The following is a 20,113-nucleotide window of genomic DNA, read 5'->3' as shown; positions in this document are numbered from 1 at the left end:
CTCCGGGAAATGTTCTTCCAAACTGTTTTGTCAAATATGCCTCCATCAGACACACTACATTAATACATACATCTGCAATCAAAACTTGTGCATTTTGCAGTTACTACTAACATAAGATATATTCAGAATTGATTCTTATAATTGCAATAAGAGATCCGGAATGGGCAGGCCTCCTGATCTCCACATATCGTACTTAAAAGTATTTCATAGCTATGAAATGGCAGGCTCACTGGAAAAACAAATCTTATGATAATGAGTTAAAAGAAATATGTCCAATTGTTTCTCTATGGGAATCTGCAGTACAAAAAGAAAGGAGAACTGAAGAGAGACATAAAAACATTCGCTGCAAGTTTAAAGTTTTGAAGATCCATTGATTGGCAGGTATCTTCAAAGTTCCATCGATTGGCACGAATCTTCAAAGTTCCATCGATTGGCAAGAATCTTTGAAGTTTATCCATTGGCAGGAATCTTCAAAGTGGCATCGATTGGCAGGACTCTTTGAAATTCCATCAATTGGCAGGAATCTTCAAAGTTCCATCGATTGACAGGAATCTTCAAAGTTCCATCAATTGACAGGAATCTCCTAAGTTCCATTGATTGGCAGGAATCTTCAAAGTTCTATCGATTAGCAGGAATCTTCAAAGTTCCATTGATTGGCAGGAATCTTCAAAGTTCCATTGATTGGCAGAAATCTTTGAAGTTTGATTGATTGGCAAAAATCTTCAAAGTTCCATCGATTGGCAGGAAGCTTTGAAGTTCAATTGATTGGCAGAAATCTTCAAAGTTCCATCGATTGGCAAGAATCTCTGAAGTTCTATCCATTGGCACGAATCTTCAAAGTTCCATCGATTGGCAAGAATCTCTGAAGTTCTATCCATTGGCACGAATCTTCAAAGTTCCATCGATTGGCAAGAATCTCTGAAGTTCTATCCATTGGCAGGAATCTTCAAAGTTGCATCAATTGGCAGGACTCTTTGAAATTCCATCAATTGGCAGGAATCTGCAAAGTTCCATCGATTGACAGGAATCTCCTAAGTTCCATTGATTGGCAGGAATCTTCAAAGTTCCATCGATTAGCAGGAATCTTCAAAGTTCCATCAATTGACAGGAATCTCATAAGTTCCATTGATTGGCAGGAATCTTCAAAGTTCCATAGATTAGCAGGAATCTTCAAAGTTCCATTGATTGGCAGGAATCTTCAAAGTTCCATTGATTGGCAAAAATCTTCAAAGTTCCATCGATTGGCAGGAAGCTTTTAAGTTCAATTGATTTGCAGAAATCTTCAAAATTCCATCGATTAGCAAGAATCTGTGAAGTTCTATCCATTGGCAGGAATCTTCAAAGTTCCATCGATTGGCAAGAATCTCTGAAGTTCTATTCATTGGCAGGAATCTTTAAAGTTCCATCGATTGGCAGGACCCTTTGAGGTTCCATCGATTGGCAGGAATCTTCGAAGTTCCATTGACTGGCAGGAATCTTCACCCTTGCTCCTGCACGTGTTGAACACGTGCTCCGACATTTCCCTGTAACATTAAACCCAACCCAAAGCCTGTGATATTGTACTATGCTTCTCCCAATTGTGATAGACCGTCAACTATGGTGTGTAAGGTATGTCTAGACGAGGGAAAGATTCCAAAAGAGTATTTTCAGAATGATTGAATGGATTTTCATACAATGAAAAGAATTGATGACTGTTTTCTTGTGATGGTGAGCTTCATTGTCGAAGTATTGGTTTATCAATAAGGACTCCATTACTATTGATATGATATCCTAATTAAAGAGCTTAATTTGGTTCATAAGGACCTCCTTCCTCCTGAAGAGGAGTCTCCTATTTAAGGGTCGTAGGACCTATTGGAAACGTCCCTGCTGGACTCAAGATTTAGTCCTGCTCAAAGTTCATATTTTCTTGTGTCTGCAACTTCACCATCCTTGTGAGCTAAGGACGGGGGCTTTTGGGGGAGCTTCGCAGCCTTTCCCTGGCCATTTCTGGCCTTAGCTTGGGTGGAGAGGGATGCTTGGGCACTGATCATATGGTCAGTCCCTAGGGTATTGTAACTGCGCATTCATGGGCCTGTGGCCAAAAGTGAGAGTAGCCAACTGACAGTTTGGTGGGTGGGGCTTAACCGCCACCTGCCGGTCGTTTCAACTGCCCCATTAAACCTTTAACGACCGTTTCAGCTTTGGTGGTGTCATTACTTTATTAAAGGACTGAGGTATGTTCAGTTAGGAAAAATATAAATTTGTGATTTTGCACATGTGATTTTACGCTGGGATGATTATGCACGTTACAGAGTATTAAGATTTTATGAGTTACCCCTGAAGTGTTCTTGAAATGTTTATAGTATTATGAATAAGGGATATATTTTTTATTGAAGAAATGGATTAGAGTTAAAAGAGAATACAGTATTTTTGTTATAAAAGTTAAAAGATGTTTTTAGCCAATGATCTTTTATACTAGAGATTGTTAAAGTTTGTAAATATTACTATTTCTCAAATAAATTTTCAATACAATTGAAGATACACTTTTATTCTCTCATACCTGTTGCTTTTACAGTTTTCTAGCTGACTGTTGCAGTAGATATCCATGCAGGAGAAACTCTGACTAGCTTTTATGAGCTGTTTTACGAGACTGATGTCGTTACTGGTATAGAAAACGTCTTCTTGTGTGGATTATTTGTGAGACAATTTCTGATGAATATTTGAGTAGCTATTGAAAAATTGTAGAATTCTGTACTGTATTCAAAGGTTTGCCTATGGAAGGTAATTTTATGTTCTTTGAGTAGCTATTGAAAAATTGTAGAATTTTGTACTGTATTCAAAGGTTTGCCAATGGGTGGTAATTTTATGTTCTTTGAGTAGCTATTGAAAAATTGTAGAATTTTGTACTGTATTCAAAGGTTTGCCTATGGATGGTAATTTTATGTTCTTTCATGGGTATTATTATTGTTATAATTATTATTATTATTATTATTATTATTATTATTATTATTATTGTTGTTGTTGTTATTATTATTACAATGTATCTACCAAAATTATCTACATATCTCCTTGGTCTGCTTCATCTAACAATCTTTCCAGGTTCCCTAATATGAGTTTGGCATACTGTAGTACCTAGTGCTCCAATGTTAATAGAAAGTACCTCCTCTTGCCTATCACATAACCTTCTCAATTCAATTCATTAGGCCTGGTACTTTTCTACTTTTTCTCTCTTCACTTCCACTCTTCGAGTCCCACAATAGAGCGACAAATACGAGTGACGCTCTTCTTTGCTTGGTCGATCAGAGTAATTTACGATCGACGTGCTTGTATCGCCCCGTCGATTGTTGCTGTAATCCCGAAGTGACTTGACCTCTCCGTATGCAACCACGCCTAGAGGTTGATATTTACACCATTTGCTACTTCATGGTTCTCGGTATTTTTTACAGACAAATGGAGGTCCCACTCACCACTGTATCGTGTCTTTTTATACTGGTCTGTCTTCAGCTAGTGCTGAACATTCATTCTCAATGTCATTTATGGTCTCTTCTTTTACTCTTCATTTCTCGGACTTTGTCGAGATGCTCTTTAAATATATATAGGTCTTAGGTCTTAATCTCTTACTGGCAATATCGTTCCTCCGGTTTTGCGAGTCCTTTCCGTGGGTATTGCCTTGTTTCGTTACTGGGTAATTCTTTAGTTTGCCTCCTGAAATGTTCATTAATGGGTGTTTAGTGCCATTCTTTTATTCTTTCCTTTACTGTTCTATTTTTATATACTAGGTCTTCATCCTCCTAAATCAAGTTTTCTCCCCCATTCACTCCCGTTGTCATTCATCGTTACAGCTTTTAAGATATTATCTTGGCCATCTGCTTTTGATAACGACACAATCTTCAATGCTGAGTACTGTATTTTTTTCGTGGGTGCCATGCTTGGTACATTTTTATTTTCTATCTAGTCTTTTTGTTTGAGTATTTATTCCATGTATTACTGTACTTCTCTTGTAGTTTATTTATTTCCTTGTTTACTTTCCTCACTATGCTGTTTTCCCCTGTTGGAGCCATTGGGCTTTTGGCATCCTGTTTTTCAACTAGTCTTGTAGCTTAGCAAGTAATAATAATAATATTCTGACCCTATACTTGATCACTGGCACTGGCTAGGTATTTTGTCTTTTCCCATGTTTCCAGAATTGTGTTTTGACTTGAGTATTCCTATTAGTTCCTTGATATTTTTTTTTTTTTTACTACTACTACTATTACTACTACTACTACAGTACTAGTATTTTTATCTTGCTTCATCTGTGCCCTTGAAGACATATCCATTTGGCAGCTGTACCTAATCATTTGTTGTTACTTTGTCTCTCTGTGTTAACTAGAGCTTACTTTTATATTTTTAGATTTCATTTTGATGTCTCCTTATATCTTAGTCTGAAATTGTTAGCCTGTTTGTTCCTACGTGTATGCAAATCTTTCGTCCTTTAAAATAGTTACGTGTCTTCTTCGGTGCTGGAACACTGAATCGTAATCGAGGTCATTGGTCAACGACAGGTAGTATGAGGGGGAAGCTCCACCTGACCACGTCTCAAAATAATCGCTTTTGTCTTTGGCTGTAAAGGATATAGGCACCATTGTGTCTCTCATGACTTTTGGACATTTTCGTGTATTCGTTTGCAATGAGCGTCTTCTTTTTATTTTTTTTTTGAGTACTATTGCTTGTAAGCGGCAGCTCATTAAAAGTTGTGTGTGGTGAATTAACCCTTTTACCCCCAAAGGACGTTCTGGTACGTTTAAAAAAACTCATCCCTTTACCCCCATGGACGTACTGGTACGTCCTTGCAAAAAAATGCTATTTAAAATTTATTTTGCATATTTTTGATAATTATTCTGAGAAAATTCAGGCATTTTCCAAGAGAATGAGACCAACCTGACCTCTCTATGACAAAAATTAAGGCTGTTAGAGCAATTTTTAAAAAATATACTGCAAAATGTGCTGGAAAAAAAATAACCCCTGGGGGTTAAGGGTTGGATATTTCCAAATACCCTGGGGGTAAAAGGGTTAAGTTTATTTGGTTAGTTCCTATGTAGATATAACCTTCAAAACCCTCATGTGTCATGTACCATTATGAAAGAGGAATTGTAACCAGCCCCCTTCTTCCCTTTTAGTGCTTTGTTCTCTGTTTTCCAATCAGGAAGACGGCAAAAACATAGCAGGTAGTGACCAATGACGTTCCTCAGGACCCCGAGAAGCAGCGACTCTGTGACTTGTAAGGGAGTTACTTATGTTTTGCAAGAGCCGTTGAAACATTCTCCAACTATTGTATCGTGCTTTACAAATTTCAGACCAGATCAGCTGCTAAAGAAGGTCCTCAACTTACAAACAAATCTACTTTCAAACAAATCTACTTTCAAACATTCGTAGATACAAACTCGAATCCATCTGAAATCATAAATCTCGGATATTGTATGAAAAGTTTATAATGAAATTCTTTAATGAAGCAATATTGTATAATTTAATGCAGTAAGCAAGACGACATTTGCAATACGAAACGAGACTATTTGTTGACTATTGCAGCTAAAAATTGTAAGCATTTGAGTTGGGTGAAACCCACCCAAGGACAAAATTTAAACAAAATCTGATTTACAAACTATTCGACTTGAACAGTTTCTTGGAACCTATTTAGTTTGTAAGCTGAGGATTTTCTGTGTACCAAATGCAGCTTCCCGTAAACAACGATAGAAAAAGCAGCCGTGTAGGTAATGCCTGGTTACCTGGGAGGTGAATAAAGGTGGGGAAAGACTACTGTATAGGCGCAAATGATTTGACACTTGAAAATGCCTTTCTTTTCGCATTGGAATAGAGCCAAGCATGTACAATTGGACACAGGAGCCTGTGGCACACATCTCTCAGCAGAAGGAGAGCCCCGTCACACCCTTACAGCGCTGTGAGTAACCAAACATACCGTAGAGAGAGGTGACGGAGATGGGACTAGAAACTGGAACTCTCCACAGTTAGGGAGTGACAGGGTGTGCTTCCTTGGAGTGTGGTGTACCATAAATTCCTGTGTCCTCCTGTATTTTACGTGTTTTTCCTAAGCATTATCATTAAACAAGAAGCATCTTTGTATCTCAGATAGAGAGAAAAAACAGATTTTGATGGAGGAAAAATCTATTTCTGGGCGAGGTACCTGTGTCGCCCAGTGAAATGCTCCTTATAGCACCATTTCCAAGGTATAAATACTGCTAAATATACCAGAATTTTTGGGCTCGAGCCATATCGTCCTGATGGAAGGTACCTTCGGCAGCGTCCTACTGTATAATATTTCTGCGAGTGATATTACAAGAGAATTACCGCCAGGTATCACGGGGTTCTAACCCCCGGAACGACTATCCTAAGATATCGTGTATAATCAGGGATGTATCCATGGATAACCATAGATATCTGCACCCCTAATAGACTTAACCCAGTCTAGGAAACTAGCGGAAAGGATAAGAGAAGAGCCGTTACATATCCCCTTCCCCCATGGTACCCCCGTATGTCCCTGATGGCCTCTTTCCTTCGTTCGCAGCATTTCTACTTTTACGTAGTTTGTCGAGTGCGCCTTTTCAAAAGTTGACGCTGATAAGATCACTTACCTATCATGGCAACCAATCTGGATTTATGCTTTAGTCGTGTTTTTCGTATCCGTACTAGGTGCGTAATAAACTCCATGTCCTTTTGTAAGTATCTTCTACTTATAATTTTTCATTTTAACCACATACCATATTGTGTTATTATTATTATTACTTGCCAATCTACAACCGTAGTTGGAAAAGCAGATGCTGTAAGCCTAAGGGCCTCAACAGGGAACTCGGTGAGCAAAGGAAATAAGGAAATAAACTACAATAGAAGTTCAAGAACAATAACAACATTGAAACATCAAAATAAATCTTTCATATATAAACTATAAAAACTTAAAAAAAACAAGAGGGAGAGAAATAAGATAGAATTGTGTGCCTCAAACAGTAGAACTCTAAACCAAGACAGTGAAAGACCATGGTACAAGGCTATGGCACTACCCAAGACTAGAGAACAATGGTTTGATTTTGGAGTGCCCTACTGTACTGTAAATTGATTTGCCAGTTATGCTTGAATTTTAAACTTCCTCTTTATATATAAACAGCATAGATAAGTACACTTTATGTATGTATATACACTACATATATCTGTCCAACAGTTTCTACCAATTTGGGGCCTGGCACTGGAAATCTTCCAGTTTCATAGCAAGTTTCAAACATTTTCTTGACACCAACAGATTCCTGTATCCATTTATAGCATGGCAGGCTGGTTGACACTAAGCTATCCACAGACATAGCAAACATGAGCTGAGTACTGTTACATATTGGTGTTGATTGGACTCTCAATCCGCCGTTCCAACAGGCCATTTGATCCAAATCCATTAATCCAATTGTACCACAATTTACAGTCTGCTTATGGTGATTAAAAAGGGGAGGGGATTATTGTTATTGTTATTTATATATATACAGTATTAAATGGATTTTGATCAAAGTGAAAAATCTATTTTTGGGTGAGATGTCCATGTCGTCCTGATGGAAGTTCCATTCGTCTGCTTCCTACTGTATAATATTTCTATGAGTGATATTACCGGAGAATTACCGTCAGGTATCACAGGGTTCCAACCACCGGAACGTCTATCCGTAGATATCGCGTATAATCAGGGACGTATCCTAAGATAACCATAGAAATCTGAACCCCCAATAGACTTTACCCAGTCTAATCCACTAAGGGGAAGGATAAGTGAGGAGCCATTACATATCCTCTCACCTTTCGGTGCCCCCATACGTCTCTGACGCCTCATTCCTTTGTCGCAGCTTCAAGCTACTGTTATACTGTACTGTTATGTTGTGCGCTCTTTGTCAGCATATTTTGAAGATTTTCTTCGTAAGATGTTTCTTCTTTGTAAACTTTCGTTATTAATGTATTCAGAATAATAACTTCAATATTATTTTAATAACCACCTACATCATAAATTTCCTAACTGGGACTCTAGCAGTCGTCTGCAAAATTATTTTCGGTATTTCAAAGTTCTATTGTTATGCTAACAAAATTTAAGTGTCTTGAGAGACAGAATATTGTTAAGAAAACATATAAGATTGTCTCTTCGGTAATAGAATTCTGTATTTTTTTAGATGTTATAAAAATGCCATTGCAAAAATCTTAAAAAGTCTGTAATTGTTTTGACTGATGTTTCAAAGTGATGCCTCTGGAAGCCGATGAATTACACTTTATTTACTGGATCATGGTACCTGAAATGAGAAAGAATGTAGTTATTTATATGTATATATGTATATATACAGTATACACAATAACAACAACAATAAATGCAGTCGTTTCTAGTCCACTGCAGGATAAGGCCTCAGACTTGTCAATTCATATCTGGGGCTTGACCAGTTTTCATCACCACGCTAGTCGGTGCGGATTGGTGATGGTGGACGATTTTTGACTGATCACACAGCAAACCAACCTAGTATGGGTGGCTCTGATAAGTAAAGCTTTATCTGATCATGGCATTATGCAAATCATTTCACCATGTTTAGTTATCCCCTCTTAGAAAGGGATATACAGTATATACATTATATATATTTTTATAGCCACAAAATTCAATTCAAAACAGAAGTGAAAATCAGTGCTAATGATTATGACTGTAAACTGAATCATAAAACAATGCAAGATCAAATATTTCATTGGTCTTATATTTTTTCAAGTACAGTTTTTGGTTATAAACATTGTTGTGGATTTTCAAGAATTATTTCCAACCATAGAAAATAATTTAGTACAGTAATTAACTTCAGGAACACCTTAACCCTTTTACCCCCAAAGGACGTACTGGTACGTTTCACAAAAGCCATCCCTTTACCCCCATGGACGTACCGGTACGTCCTTGCAAAAAAATGCTATAAAATTTTGTTTTCATATTTTTGATCATTTTTTTTTAGAAAATTCAGGCATTTTCTAAGAGAATGAGACCAACCTGACCTCTCTATGACAAAAATTAAGGCTGTTAGAGCAATTTAAAAAATATTTACTGCAAAATGTGCTGGGAAAAAAATAACCCCTTGGGGGTTAAGGGTTGGAAATTTCCAAATAGCCTGGGGGTAAAAGGGTTAATTTTCCTGCTGGGAGTGACTCATTCCCTGCGGCGTACTCAAGATTACTTTCAAGAAGTGAACTACATGGATGATTTCTTTCACCCTTTGATGTATTTTTAAAGATTTTTGAATAAATAAAGGTTTTCTTACTCGGAGACTTCGTTGATGAACCCGGATAGCGAGCCCTTGAGTTGCGTCCAGGATTCGTGGACGTCGGCCATCTTCACCAGAAGAAAATCTTCTACTTCGATGCTCTTGTGCTCGAAGAAATCGTCGCAGTGACTCTCGCAGGTTCCCGTGCCCTTGAGCTCCCGACACGTGTCTTCTTGTCCGGTCACGCCATCCCTAGCCTGTGGGCCGGGGGTGTATTAATTATTATTTAATACAACCAAGTGTTTACAGTAAATGAAAATGATATACTGTACTGTACAGTACTGTACTAATATCTGACCAAAGTATAGCAGAGTATTGTACTCCAGTGTTTTTCAAAATTACTTTTAGGAAAAGCTAAAAACACGTGTCCTTGTTGCTGTTAAAGTGTACACTTCTCCGCGTACGAGTGAGAATTGTCTTTGATGTGAAATTCTTGTTTTTAGGAATTTTGCTCTAATTTGAATAGATAATATTTAGTAGCTTTCTAGAAGAATGATACCTTGCAACCCATGAATAATTTTGTTTTATCTATTCACCACTACTTAGCAACTTTCCAAAGAAGATTTAAGAATCAGTCAGAAAAATTAGTTGTTTTTCAAAATAATTTATCATATTTTTACTCCCAAGCTTCTATAGTTGGAAAAAGTATATGAAGCATCTTAAGTACAGGGTATATTAAATTCCATCCGTCAAAATTTTTTTCTCTGTACCTCTGCCAACGAAGTAAGGAGGTTATGTTTTCACCCCTGTTTGTGTGTTTGTAATGTGTGCGTTTTTTTCTTTGTGAACAGCTTCCTGGCCACAATTTTAATAGTAGAGTAATAAAACTTACAGGTATTAACTTATATTAAAAGCTGAAAATGATTAAATTTTGGAAGGTCAAGGTTAAGGTCACGGTCAAGCAAAATGTCCAATTCACGATCAAGCAAAATGTCCAATTCACGATCAAGCAAAATGTCCAATTCACGTAATCAGCCATAAGTTTGGACATCGTTGTCACAGACTCCAAACTTGGCTCGTATTTGAGTATATGAAAATCCACGCCAATTAATACATGTTAAGGTGAAAGGTCAAGGTCAAGCAAAAGGTCAAGAAATAAGCTGCTGTGGCGGAGGTCTGTGCTCTAATGAGTGCCCCTCTAGTTTTATAATGTTATCTTACTGTATTGTAACTAATGTATGCCAATCACTTATACTCACCCTGTAGATTATATATTTCCCAGAAGTATAAGAATCACAGCTAACCAACCCAGTCCTCCATTCCATGAGAGTCTCGTTCAGATACTCGGCATATTCGATGTAATGGTCGAGTTCCTCGTCCAGGTCGAGCCACCACTTTGACGGTGGGTATCCCGGGAAAGAGTAGGTTTCTGCGACGTCCTTTGGTAGAAGAGGAAAGAAGCAAAGAGTAGAAGAATAACATGATGGCAAGAGGATTAATCGTATTTTTCAAGTCTTTGTACGCTAATTTTTGTTATGTTATTTTATATATGCATATTTCAGCGTATACCGGAGATCGTCAACTTAGAAATATTTAGAGATACAAACACATATCCAAAACGACCTTTGCAATATGAAACGTGACTATTTGTTCACTTTCGCAGCTGAAAATCGTAGGCATGTGACTTAGGTGAAGCCTATGTTAGGTCAAAATTAAACAAAATTTGACTTGCATACATCTTGGAACCTATTAGGTTCGTAAGTTGAGGATTTTTTGTGTAAAAGTGATGTCAAATTTCTATAATATCCAATTAATAGATTGGTATTTTCAGACATTATGAAATGGATGATGAATAATTTCCAAATATCCCCACACACGTTAGATGTATGTTCATACAAAGTACAGTGCTCGAGATCTGCGCTCTCAAAACATTAGCCTATTTATATATCAGTAAATTTTAGATCAAATTCTTCATGTGTAAATTTTCTGACAAAGTAGCAGACGTCTCACAGGAGACCCCACCTTCAGAGTGAGGACGTGTATGGATGCGATATCTTCGAAGTGAAGGATCATGGACTGCGGGAGGTACGCAGCTTCGATCAAATACCTGTGGATGATGATAGAAGTCGAGAGATCCACGGCCATTTGATTCTTGTTCGGATAGGTGCCGTCTGATTTGACTGGGGCGTTGTTGTATCTGATTGGAGAAAGAATATAGTTACTGGATGAACCAGTAGAGCCTTTACTGTATTTCAAAAATTGAAATTATGGTGATTTACTAGAGTCATCTTGTAAAAAGAAATTTATTTCTAGCATGATCTCTTAAGGAAAATTTTTTAGAGTTATTGAATATTATATTACAAAAGAATTGTCTTGAATCATATCTGTTTAAGTTTGGTCATTGGTTAAATAGACAATGATTTTACCATATAATTAGAACTAAATGTAATTAGATTTACTTTTTGAATACATTTGATTCTAATGAATTTAGCTGAATAAGTATAGTGAAATTAACTTTAAATGGATAAAATTTGAGTTACTTTCCGATCCAAGTCAAATTTGTTTTAGTTTTTTCTACTCTGCACTTCCTGTTGGTTAGATGTCAAGTGTCCAGATGAAATGTGCTTGCATTTTAAACACTATATTTGCTGCGCTCGGCAACCAAGTTATGCTAGAGCCCCTTTTGTAAAACAGTCCTTGGGTCACACGTTAATTTTACCGACAATTGGCGACTTTTCAATAAAAGATTATTTTATGCATCAAGTTCAATGCTGTGTTGCATTATCTGCAGAATTTTTAATGCTTTATTTGATGATAATATACCACTTCAGTCTTTGAATCATACAAGTCCATAAGTCTTTGATTTGTGCCTGTCCATAAGTCTTTGATTTGGACCTGTCCATAAGTCTTTAATTTGGACCTGTCCATAAGTCTTTAATTTGGACCTGTCCATAAGTCTGAACTGTACCTGTCCATATAAGTCTGAATTGTGCCTGTCCATATAAGTCTGAACTGTGCCTGTCTATAAGTCTTTGATTTGGACCTGTCCATAAGTCTTTGATTTGTACCTGTCCATAAGTCTGAACTGTAACTGTCTATAAGTCTTTGATTTGGACCTGTCCATAAGTCTGAACTGTAACTGTCTATAAGTCTTTGATTTGGACCTGTCCATAAGTCTTTGATTTGGACCTGTCCATAAGTCTTTGATTTGGACCTGTCCATAAGTCTGAAGTGTACCTGTCCATAAGTCTTTGATTTGTACCTGTCCATAATTCTGAACTGTACCTGTCCATAAGTCTGAACTGTACATGTCCATAAGTTTGTGATTTGTACCTGTCCATAATTATGAACTGTAACTGTCCGTTTGTCTTTAATTTGTAAGTGTCCGTAAGTCTGAATTGTACCTGTCCATAAGTCTTTGCAGCTCATTCTGGTAGACTTCGACTTCGTGAATGTTATGCTCGTTGATGTAATCGCCGACCATCTGCGCGACCTCGTCTTGGACCTCGCCCCAGTAATCGAACTCCGGTTCATTCAGAGCTTTGAGGATGACGTCCAGTAGGCCGTGAACTGTCTGATCAGGGCATAGGCCTAAGAGCAGGTAGGCAATAGCTTTGGCTATGGGGTAATCTGAAAAGGGTTACATTATTATCATTATGGTTTGTTTTTTTGGTATTCTGGGTAAACAAAGCTTTAACCTTATTTGTTATTAATTGGAACTTTTCTTCATACGTTTGAACTTAAATCTTGGAATTATTATTTATATACTTAATTTGTGTTACTCTTTCCTTCATTATTTAATATAGATTAATATTACTTTCCAGAGTATTTTATATATTAATATTACCGTACACACACACACACACATAAATATATATATATATATATATATATATATATATATATATATATATATATATATATATATATATATATATATATATATATATATATATATATATATTATATGTATGTATATATATATCTCGTCCATCCATCATATATACGTACGTATACTATATATATATATATATATATATATATATATATATATATATATATATATATATATATGTATATATATATATGTATATGTATGTATGTGTATATATACCAAGAGTACAAGAGTTTTGAAAATTTCTAAAGAAAAATAACTATGTAACCCACTGTAGGCCTTTCTCTCCTCTCTACTTCCTAGCACTTCTTAACTGTACACCCTTCCCCTTAGTTGCTTAGACAGGGTAAAGTCTATTGGGGGTGCAGATATCTATGGTTATCTTCGGATACGTCCCTGATTATACACAATATCTTCGGATAGTCATTCCTTGGGTTAGAACCCCGTGATACCTGGCGGTAATTCTCTTTTAATATCAATCGCAGAAATATTATACAGTAGGAAGCTGCCGGAAGGAACTTCCATCTGGACGACATGGCTCGAATCCAAAAATAGATTTTTCCTATTCAAAATCCTTTTTTTCGTTAATTTATTATCATTTATTATTTCCCTATGACTAAACCAGCCCAAAACACACTTGATTCATCCATCTATTTATGCTAACCTTTTTACCCACTTTCATGCCAAGCCAGTCGCCCTTCTGTTCACATATTCTAGCAAATGATTTGCTTCCATCATGAAAACTCTCAATCGTTCTAAATACTATCATGTACCGTATATGTTCAACACCCTTCACATAACATATCTATTAATTCTATATATTTTTTTTATCTTGGTCCATATATGTCATGTACAAATTTTTCCATTTCAGATTCTCTCACAATTGTTTTACCATTAGCACTCTTATTTATGTAAGCACACACCATTTTTAACCCATCAATCTCTTAGCCCTTTTACCCCCATGCTATTTGGAAATTTCCAACCCTTAACCCCCAGGAGGTTATTTTTTTCCCAGCACATTTTGCAGTATATTTATTTTAAATTGCTCTAACAGCCTTAATTTTTGTCAGAGAGAGGTCAGGTTGGTCTCATTCTCTTGGAAAATGCCTGAATTTTCTAAAGAAATTATCAAAAATATGAAAAAAAAATTTTTATAGCATTTTTTTACAAGGACGTACCGGTACGTCCATGGGGGTAAAGGGATGGCTTTTGTGAAACATACCAGTACGTCCTTTGGGGGTAAAAGGGTTAATGAGATTTTGCGGCACCAAACACCTAGTATGATTGTGTGGTTGACCAGGGTCTGTAAGGTCTATCTGAATGATGGAAAGTTTCCAAAGGAATGATTGATATGAAAATATTTATTTTGTATAAAGATAGAAGTATCATTGGAAATTATGAAAATTTTAGGGGTAATATATTACCTAGTATGTAGCATGGAAGTTATATAGTAAGATAAATACGGGGAACAAATAACAGGTGATAGTGATTGATTTTAGAGGATTATTGCGAGTTCAGACAAGGGTTAATGATTCATGGATCAAGGAGAGGGCAAGAAAGGGTAGCAGGATATGCGCAGGAGATTGGTAAGACACTGGAATTGTCTGTGGAAAACGAGTTGGGAATGTATGAATGTGGAGCTGGCTGTGAATGAAAGAAAATCTAAAAACTGTTGAGATGAACAGTTCTCAATTGTTAATTTGAATATTTATATTTAATAGTTTAATGTTTAGTCGTCCTTATTTCACTTTTGCCACACTGTGACTGATTGTCGATCAAAGTAGACCACCACTGACCGTTCAAAGTTTGCAACCGGTGATTTTTTAGATGAGTTCATTGGTTGAACAACTGATTCTAAATGGACTACCAGACAATTTCTAATTTGATTGTTCAATATTATGTAAAGTACTCAGTCCCTATGAAGATGTAGATAGTAAGAGCCACATAGATCCATATTTGTACAAATTATTGGTCTTCTCATACCTGGAGTATATGTATGGTAAATATTCTATTTATTGAATAAGGGTCAATTTCTTTAATATGTTTATGAAAGGTTGTTTTTATAAAAGCAAATTTTAAATATCTATAATCACACACTATAGAAATAATCTTACTATGCATTTCAGATCCCGTGTTGTACTGTTTTTTGCAAATATCTTCTATACAAACAATGGGATCAGTGTGATATTTTGGCACAGCTTCTTTGACACAATCTGCTAATTTATGACACTACACTGCGATGCCAAATGTGATTCATTAATGAGCTTACTCTTGGCTTTCAAGCATGAGTTGGCGAGAGCCAAGTAGGCATTCGGACATTGGATCTCCGTGACGTAGGTGTCACGCGTATAACAAGCTTTCTCTCTCTCTCTCTCTCTCTCTCTCTCTCTCTCTCTCTCTCTCTCTCTCTCTCTCTCTCTCTCTCTCTCTCTCTCTCTCTCTCTCTCTCTCTCTTTAACAAGAAACCTACCACTGGTGCATGCTCCATTCATAAAGTATATATATATATATATATATATATATATATATATATATATATATATATATATATATATATATATATATATATATACATATATATATATATATATATATATATATATATATATATATATATATATATATATATATATATATACATATATATATATATATATATGTATATATATATATATATATATATATATATATATATATATATATATATATGTATATATATATGTATATATATATGTATATATATATATATATATATATATATATATATATATATATATATATATATATATATATATATATATATATATATATATATGCGCGTTATGTGGTACTGTATATGTCATATTATATTTGCGTGACACAACGTGAAAATAAAGGCGAGGGAGGGTAATGTGGAGGGTGATAACGAGCTAACGAGCGTGAATGATGGCATACGTAAGTATAAAGTTTGGTGGTGGTAAGGGGTTCGAGGAGTAGCGAGATTTCTTTTTTTGTGAGATGGGCTTATGTTATGAGTATTTAACAAAAAAATAAAACTCATTACACACGCCTTATTTTTATATGAGAGAGAGAGAGAGAGAGAGAGAGAGAGAGAGAGAGAGAGAGAGAGAGAGAGAGAGCTTGTTATACGCGTCACACCTACGTCACGGAGATCCATTGTCCGAATGCCTACTCAGCTCTCGCCAACTTATGCTTGAAAGCCAAGAGTAAACTCATTAATGAATCACACTTGGCATCGCAGTGTAGTGTCATGAATTAGCGGACTGTGTCAAAGAAGCTGTGCCAAAATATCACACTGATCCCCTTGTTTGTATAGAAGATATTTGCGAAAATCAGTTGAACACGGGGTCTGAAATGCATAGTAGTTGGATGAGTAATATAACAAATGACCAAATATACAGAGAGACTAATTTAGATACTGCGATATTTATTAGTCTATCTATCCACCACTCAGAAATAGTTCTGTCGATAAACTCACTTCTTGCGTCGATATTTTGGTTCGCTGGCGCATCGACTTCTGCGGTTGTCACCGTAGCAGCCGCTACCGCCAGGAATACCAGAAAGGTCGACTTCATGGTTCTGCAATGGGAAAGAAGAGAACATCGTGAGGAAGTGAAATACAGTACTAGAAATTAGTCTAAATACATTTTTGGTAATAAATGATTCTGGCTATAGTTATGTGTCATATAAACTAAGTTCTATAAAGTAATCGTAATTTTGGTAATAAATGATACTTGCTAAAGTAATGGGCCATATAAACCAGGTTCTATAAAGTAATCGTAATTTTGTATCCGTGTCTGGATTTATTTTTAAACTATCAACTTTTCCTTTGGCCCTATTCTAATCCTTCAAATATTCCCGTTGAATTCCGTCCATAATTTTCCGACATATCTTCTTGACAAATATTCCGGTAGATGCAGTTGAATATGTAAACTTCTTCCCCAGCGTTATCCCTACATTAAGGGGTCGCTTGCCTGATGCGCCTTCTCCAATCCCTTCGATCAAAGGCATCCTCTTCCACCAAACCTCTTCTCTCCATATCATCCTTCACCTTATCTCACCATCTGATTCTTCTTCTTCCCCACCGTTATCCCTACATTAAGGGGTCGCTTGCCTGATGCGCCCTCTCCAATCCCTTCGATCAAAAGAATCCTCTTCCATCAAACCTCTTCTCTCCATATCATCCTTTACCTTATCTCTCCATCTAATTCTTCTTCTTCCCCAGCGTTATCCCTACATTAAGGGGTTGCTTGCCTGATGTGCCCTCTCCAATCCCTTCGATCAGAGCCATTCTCTTCCACCAAACCTCTTCTCTCCATATCATCCTTCACCTTATCTCGCCATCTAATTCTTCTTCCTCTCTCTTGATCTTCTCCTCCTTACAGGTTCCTTCCAAGCCCTCCTCACTCTCTCCCCACCATCCATTCTCAACACGTGACCACACCATCTCAGTCGTGATACTCTTGTCGTCTCAGTAATCTTCACATCTACCATTCTTCTTATATCATCATTTTCAAATCTTTCAAACAGTGATATTCACATAATCCACCGAAGCATTCTCATCGCCGGTCTCTCAAGCTTTACTTCCTCTTTTCATCTTAAAGTCCAAGTTTCTGATCCATGCATTAACACTGGTCATCCTAACCAGTAGAAGTAATAATGAATCCTTAACTCGACGAAATACTATGTTGGCAAATGCATACGCATAATATGTTTGTACGTTTGTACGTTAAAAACATCTATTTAAGGATATATCTAAGTGTCTTCCCAAATCTGTCAACATTCTAACGAGTACGTTGATAGTGATTTGTCCCCAGACAAATTTACACGTTTGATTATTCATTTAGAGGTTATTTACAAGCTTCTCTTTTGTTTTAAATAATACACAGTATTGCATTTGTAAAATCCTCAGCTATTTTTTATTCAAATTAAGATTATAGATTATGTCCAACATTCAAGTCTCCATTACAGGTTATTGCCATAAGTGAAATTGGGTAACTGTAATGGCATCATTACTGCTTTCCTTCCACTGCCAAGGCTTTGGAATTTTCTTCCAGCTTCTATTTCTCCTTCAATAGAGAGGATTTTACAGATTTACAGCCTCCTCCTTTCTGAGACTTTTCCTTTCTTCAATCCCGAGCAGGAAAAAGGTGACACGGTTATCCCTCTTATTGGCCTCTGGGTTAAAGAAGCAGGGAGAAACTTTTACTAAAAACTGTTATCAGCTCGTAAGATAACACGCAATCAGGTTTGATTGCTTATCTCTGTATTGTCAGGAGGTGCATCACTCATGCAACCAAGTTGTTTTCTTCTTCTTGATAAGATCATCATGACTCTAAGAACATGAGGAATTGATTAAGGTATGTAGTGTAGTAATCATTTACCACATCTAACTGCCTTGGCTTGTTCTCTCCATCGTCTGAGAGACATGCGATAGGTAGTAGGTTGGCCAGGGCACTAGCCACCCGTTGAGATACTACCACTAGAGAGTTATGGAGTCCTTTGACTGGCCAGACAGTACTACATTGGATCTTTATCTCTGGTTACGGTTCACTTTCAATTTGCCTACACAGACACCGAATAGTCTGGGATATTCTTTTCAGATTCTCCTCTCTCTTCATACACGTGACAACACTGAGATTACCAAACAATTTTTCTTCACCCAATTGGTTAACTACTGCACTGTAATTATTTAGTGGCTACTTTCCTCTTGGTAAGGGTAGATGAGACTCTTTAACTATGGTAAGCAGCTTTTCTATGAGAAGGACACTCCAAAATCAAACCAGTGTTCTCTAGTCTTGGGTAGTCCCATATCCTCTGTACCATGGTCTTCCACTATCTTGGGTTAGAGTTCTCTTGCTTGAGGGTATGCTCGGGCACGCTATTCTACCCAATTTCTCTTTCTCTTGTTTTGTTAAAGTTTTCATAGTTTATATAGGAAATATTTATTTTGTTATTGCTATTCTTGAAGTGTTTTATTTTCCCTTTTTTCCTTTCCTCCCTGAGCTACTTTCCCTGCTAGGACCCCTGGACTTATAGCATCCTGCTTTTCCAACTAGGGTTGTAGCTTAGCAAGTAATAATAATGATAATAATAATTCCCATTTGAACCTGAATCACCGAGGAAGAGTTGGCAAAAGAGGCCATAATAAAGGGATTTTGACGAAGGAAAAATCTATTTCTGGGAAGAGACCTGTGACGCCCGGTGAAAAGAGTCCTTCTTTACACTTTTGTGATATAAATCCTCTGGAAGATTTATATCAGAAAAGTGTAAAGAAGGACTCTTTTCACCGGCCGTCACAGGTCGACCCAGAAAAGAGGAATATATAACTGGCCTAGATGTTTCTGGCATTATAGAATAGTTAATGTTTTTCTCTATAGTTGTGTGTGTAATTTGTCTTTAACTTCTCGAGGACAAATTGTTTCAAGATGTTACCTTGCAGCTCTTAGCTTTCATGGGTGATATTTTTCAGCTTATGTTCCATTTCACATTACAGTTACATATTAAACTGTTAAAGTGAACGGAAGTTGAATGTATTGGTTCTCTTACTCTTGCTGGGGATTCAATGCTGGTAAACACTACACCAGAGTATATACACAACAACAACAACAATAATTGCAGCTGTTTTAGTCCACTGCAAGAGATAGTTCTCAGACATGTCTTCATTTATGTCTGGGGTTTGGCTAATTTTCACCATCATGCTGGCCAGTGCAGATTGGTGATGGTGGGAGATTTTTTCTGAGCTCTCACAGCAAATCAGCCTAGTATGGGTGGCCCTGACTAGTACAGGGTTGCTGATGATGGCAAGGCAATGCACAAACCCTTTTACCACGATAAGTTATATATATATATATATATATATATATATATATATATATATATATATATATATATATATATATATATATATATATATATATATATATATATATATATATATATATATATATATATATATACAGGAATTCTTGTATTTTCTCAGCTTCTTTAAGATTAGTCTTGT

At 36.4% G+C, this 20,113-nt stretch overlaps 1 protein-coding gene across 1 annotated transcript in view; it reads right to left on the bottom strand.

Annotated features, from left to right (window-relative positions):
- Window positions 1–8,125: 8,125 nt before the first annotated feature.
- Window positions 8,126–20,113, bottom strand: part of LOC137635287 (uncharacterized) — a 12,234-nt gene continuing 246 nt past the window's right edge. The window contains exons 2-7 of the mRNA XM_068367752.1: window positions 16,589–16,689; window positions 12,620–12,845; window positions 11,238–11,412; window positions 10,475–10,654; window positions 9,273–9,472; window positions 8,126–8,279 (exon numbers count right to left, since the gene is read on the bottom strand). Coding sequence (XP_068223853.1) covers window positions 8,252–8,279; window positions 9,273–9,472; window positions 10,475–10,654; window positions 11,238–11,412; window positions 12,620–12,845; window positions 16,589–16,685 — 906 coding nt within the window. The 5' untranslated portion in view covers window positions 16,686–16,689 and the 3' untranslated portion in view covers window positions 8,126–8,251. The remainder of the gene's footprint in view (window positions 8,280–9,272; window positions 9,473–10,474; window positions 10,655–11,237; window positions 11,413–12,619; window positions 12,846–16,588; window positions 16,690–20,113) is intronic.

The sequence above is a fragment of the Palaemon carinicauda genome, unplaced genomic scaffold (assembly GCF_036898095.1).
Source record: "Palaemon carinicauda isolate YSFRI2023 unplaced genomic scaffold, ASM3689809v2 scaffold111, whole genome shotgun sequence".
In the NCBI taxonomy this organism is placed as follows: domain Eukaryota; kingdom Metazoa; phylum Arthropoda; class Malacostraca; order Decapoda; family Palaemonidae; genus Palaemon; species Palaemon carinicauda.
Note: the sequence above shows the minus strand (reverse complement) of the source record. Positions and strands in the feature narration are given on the sequence as shown.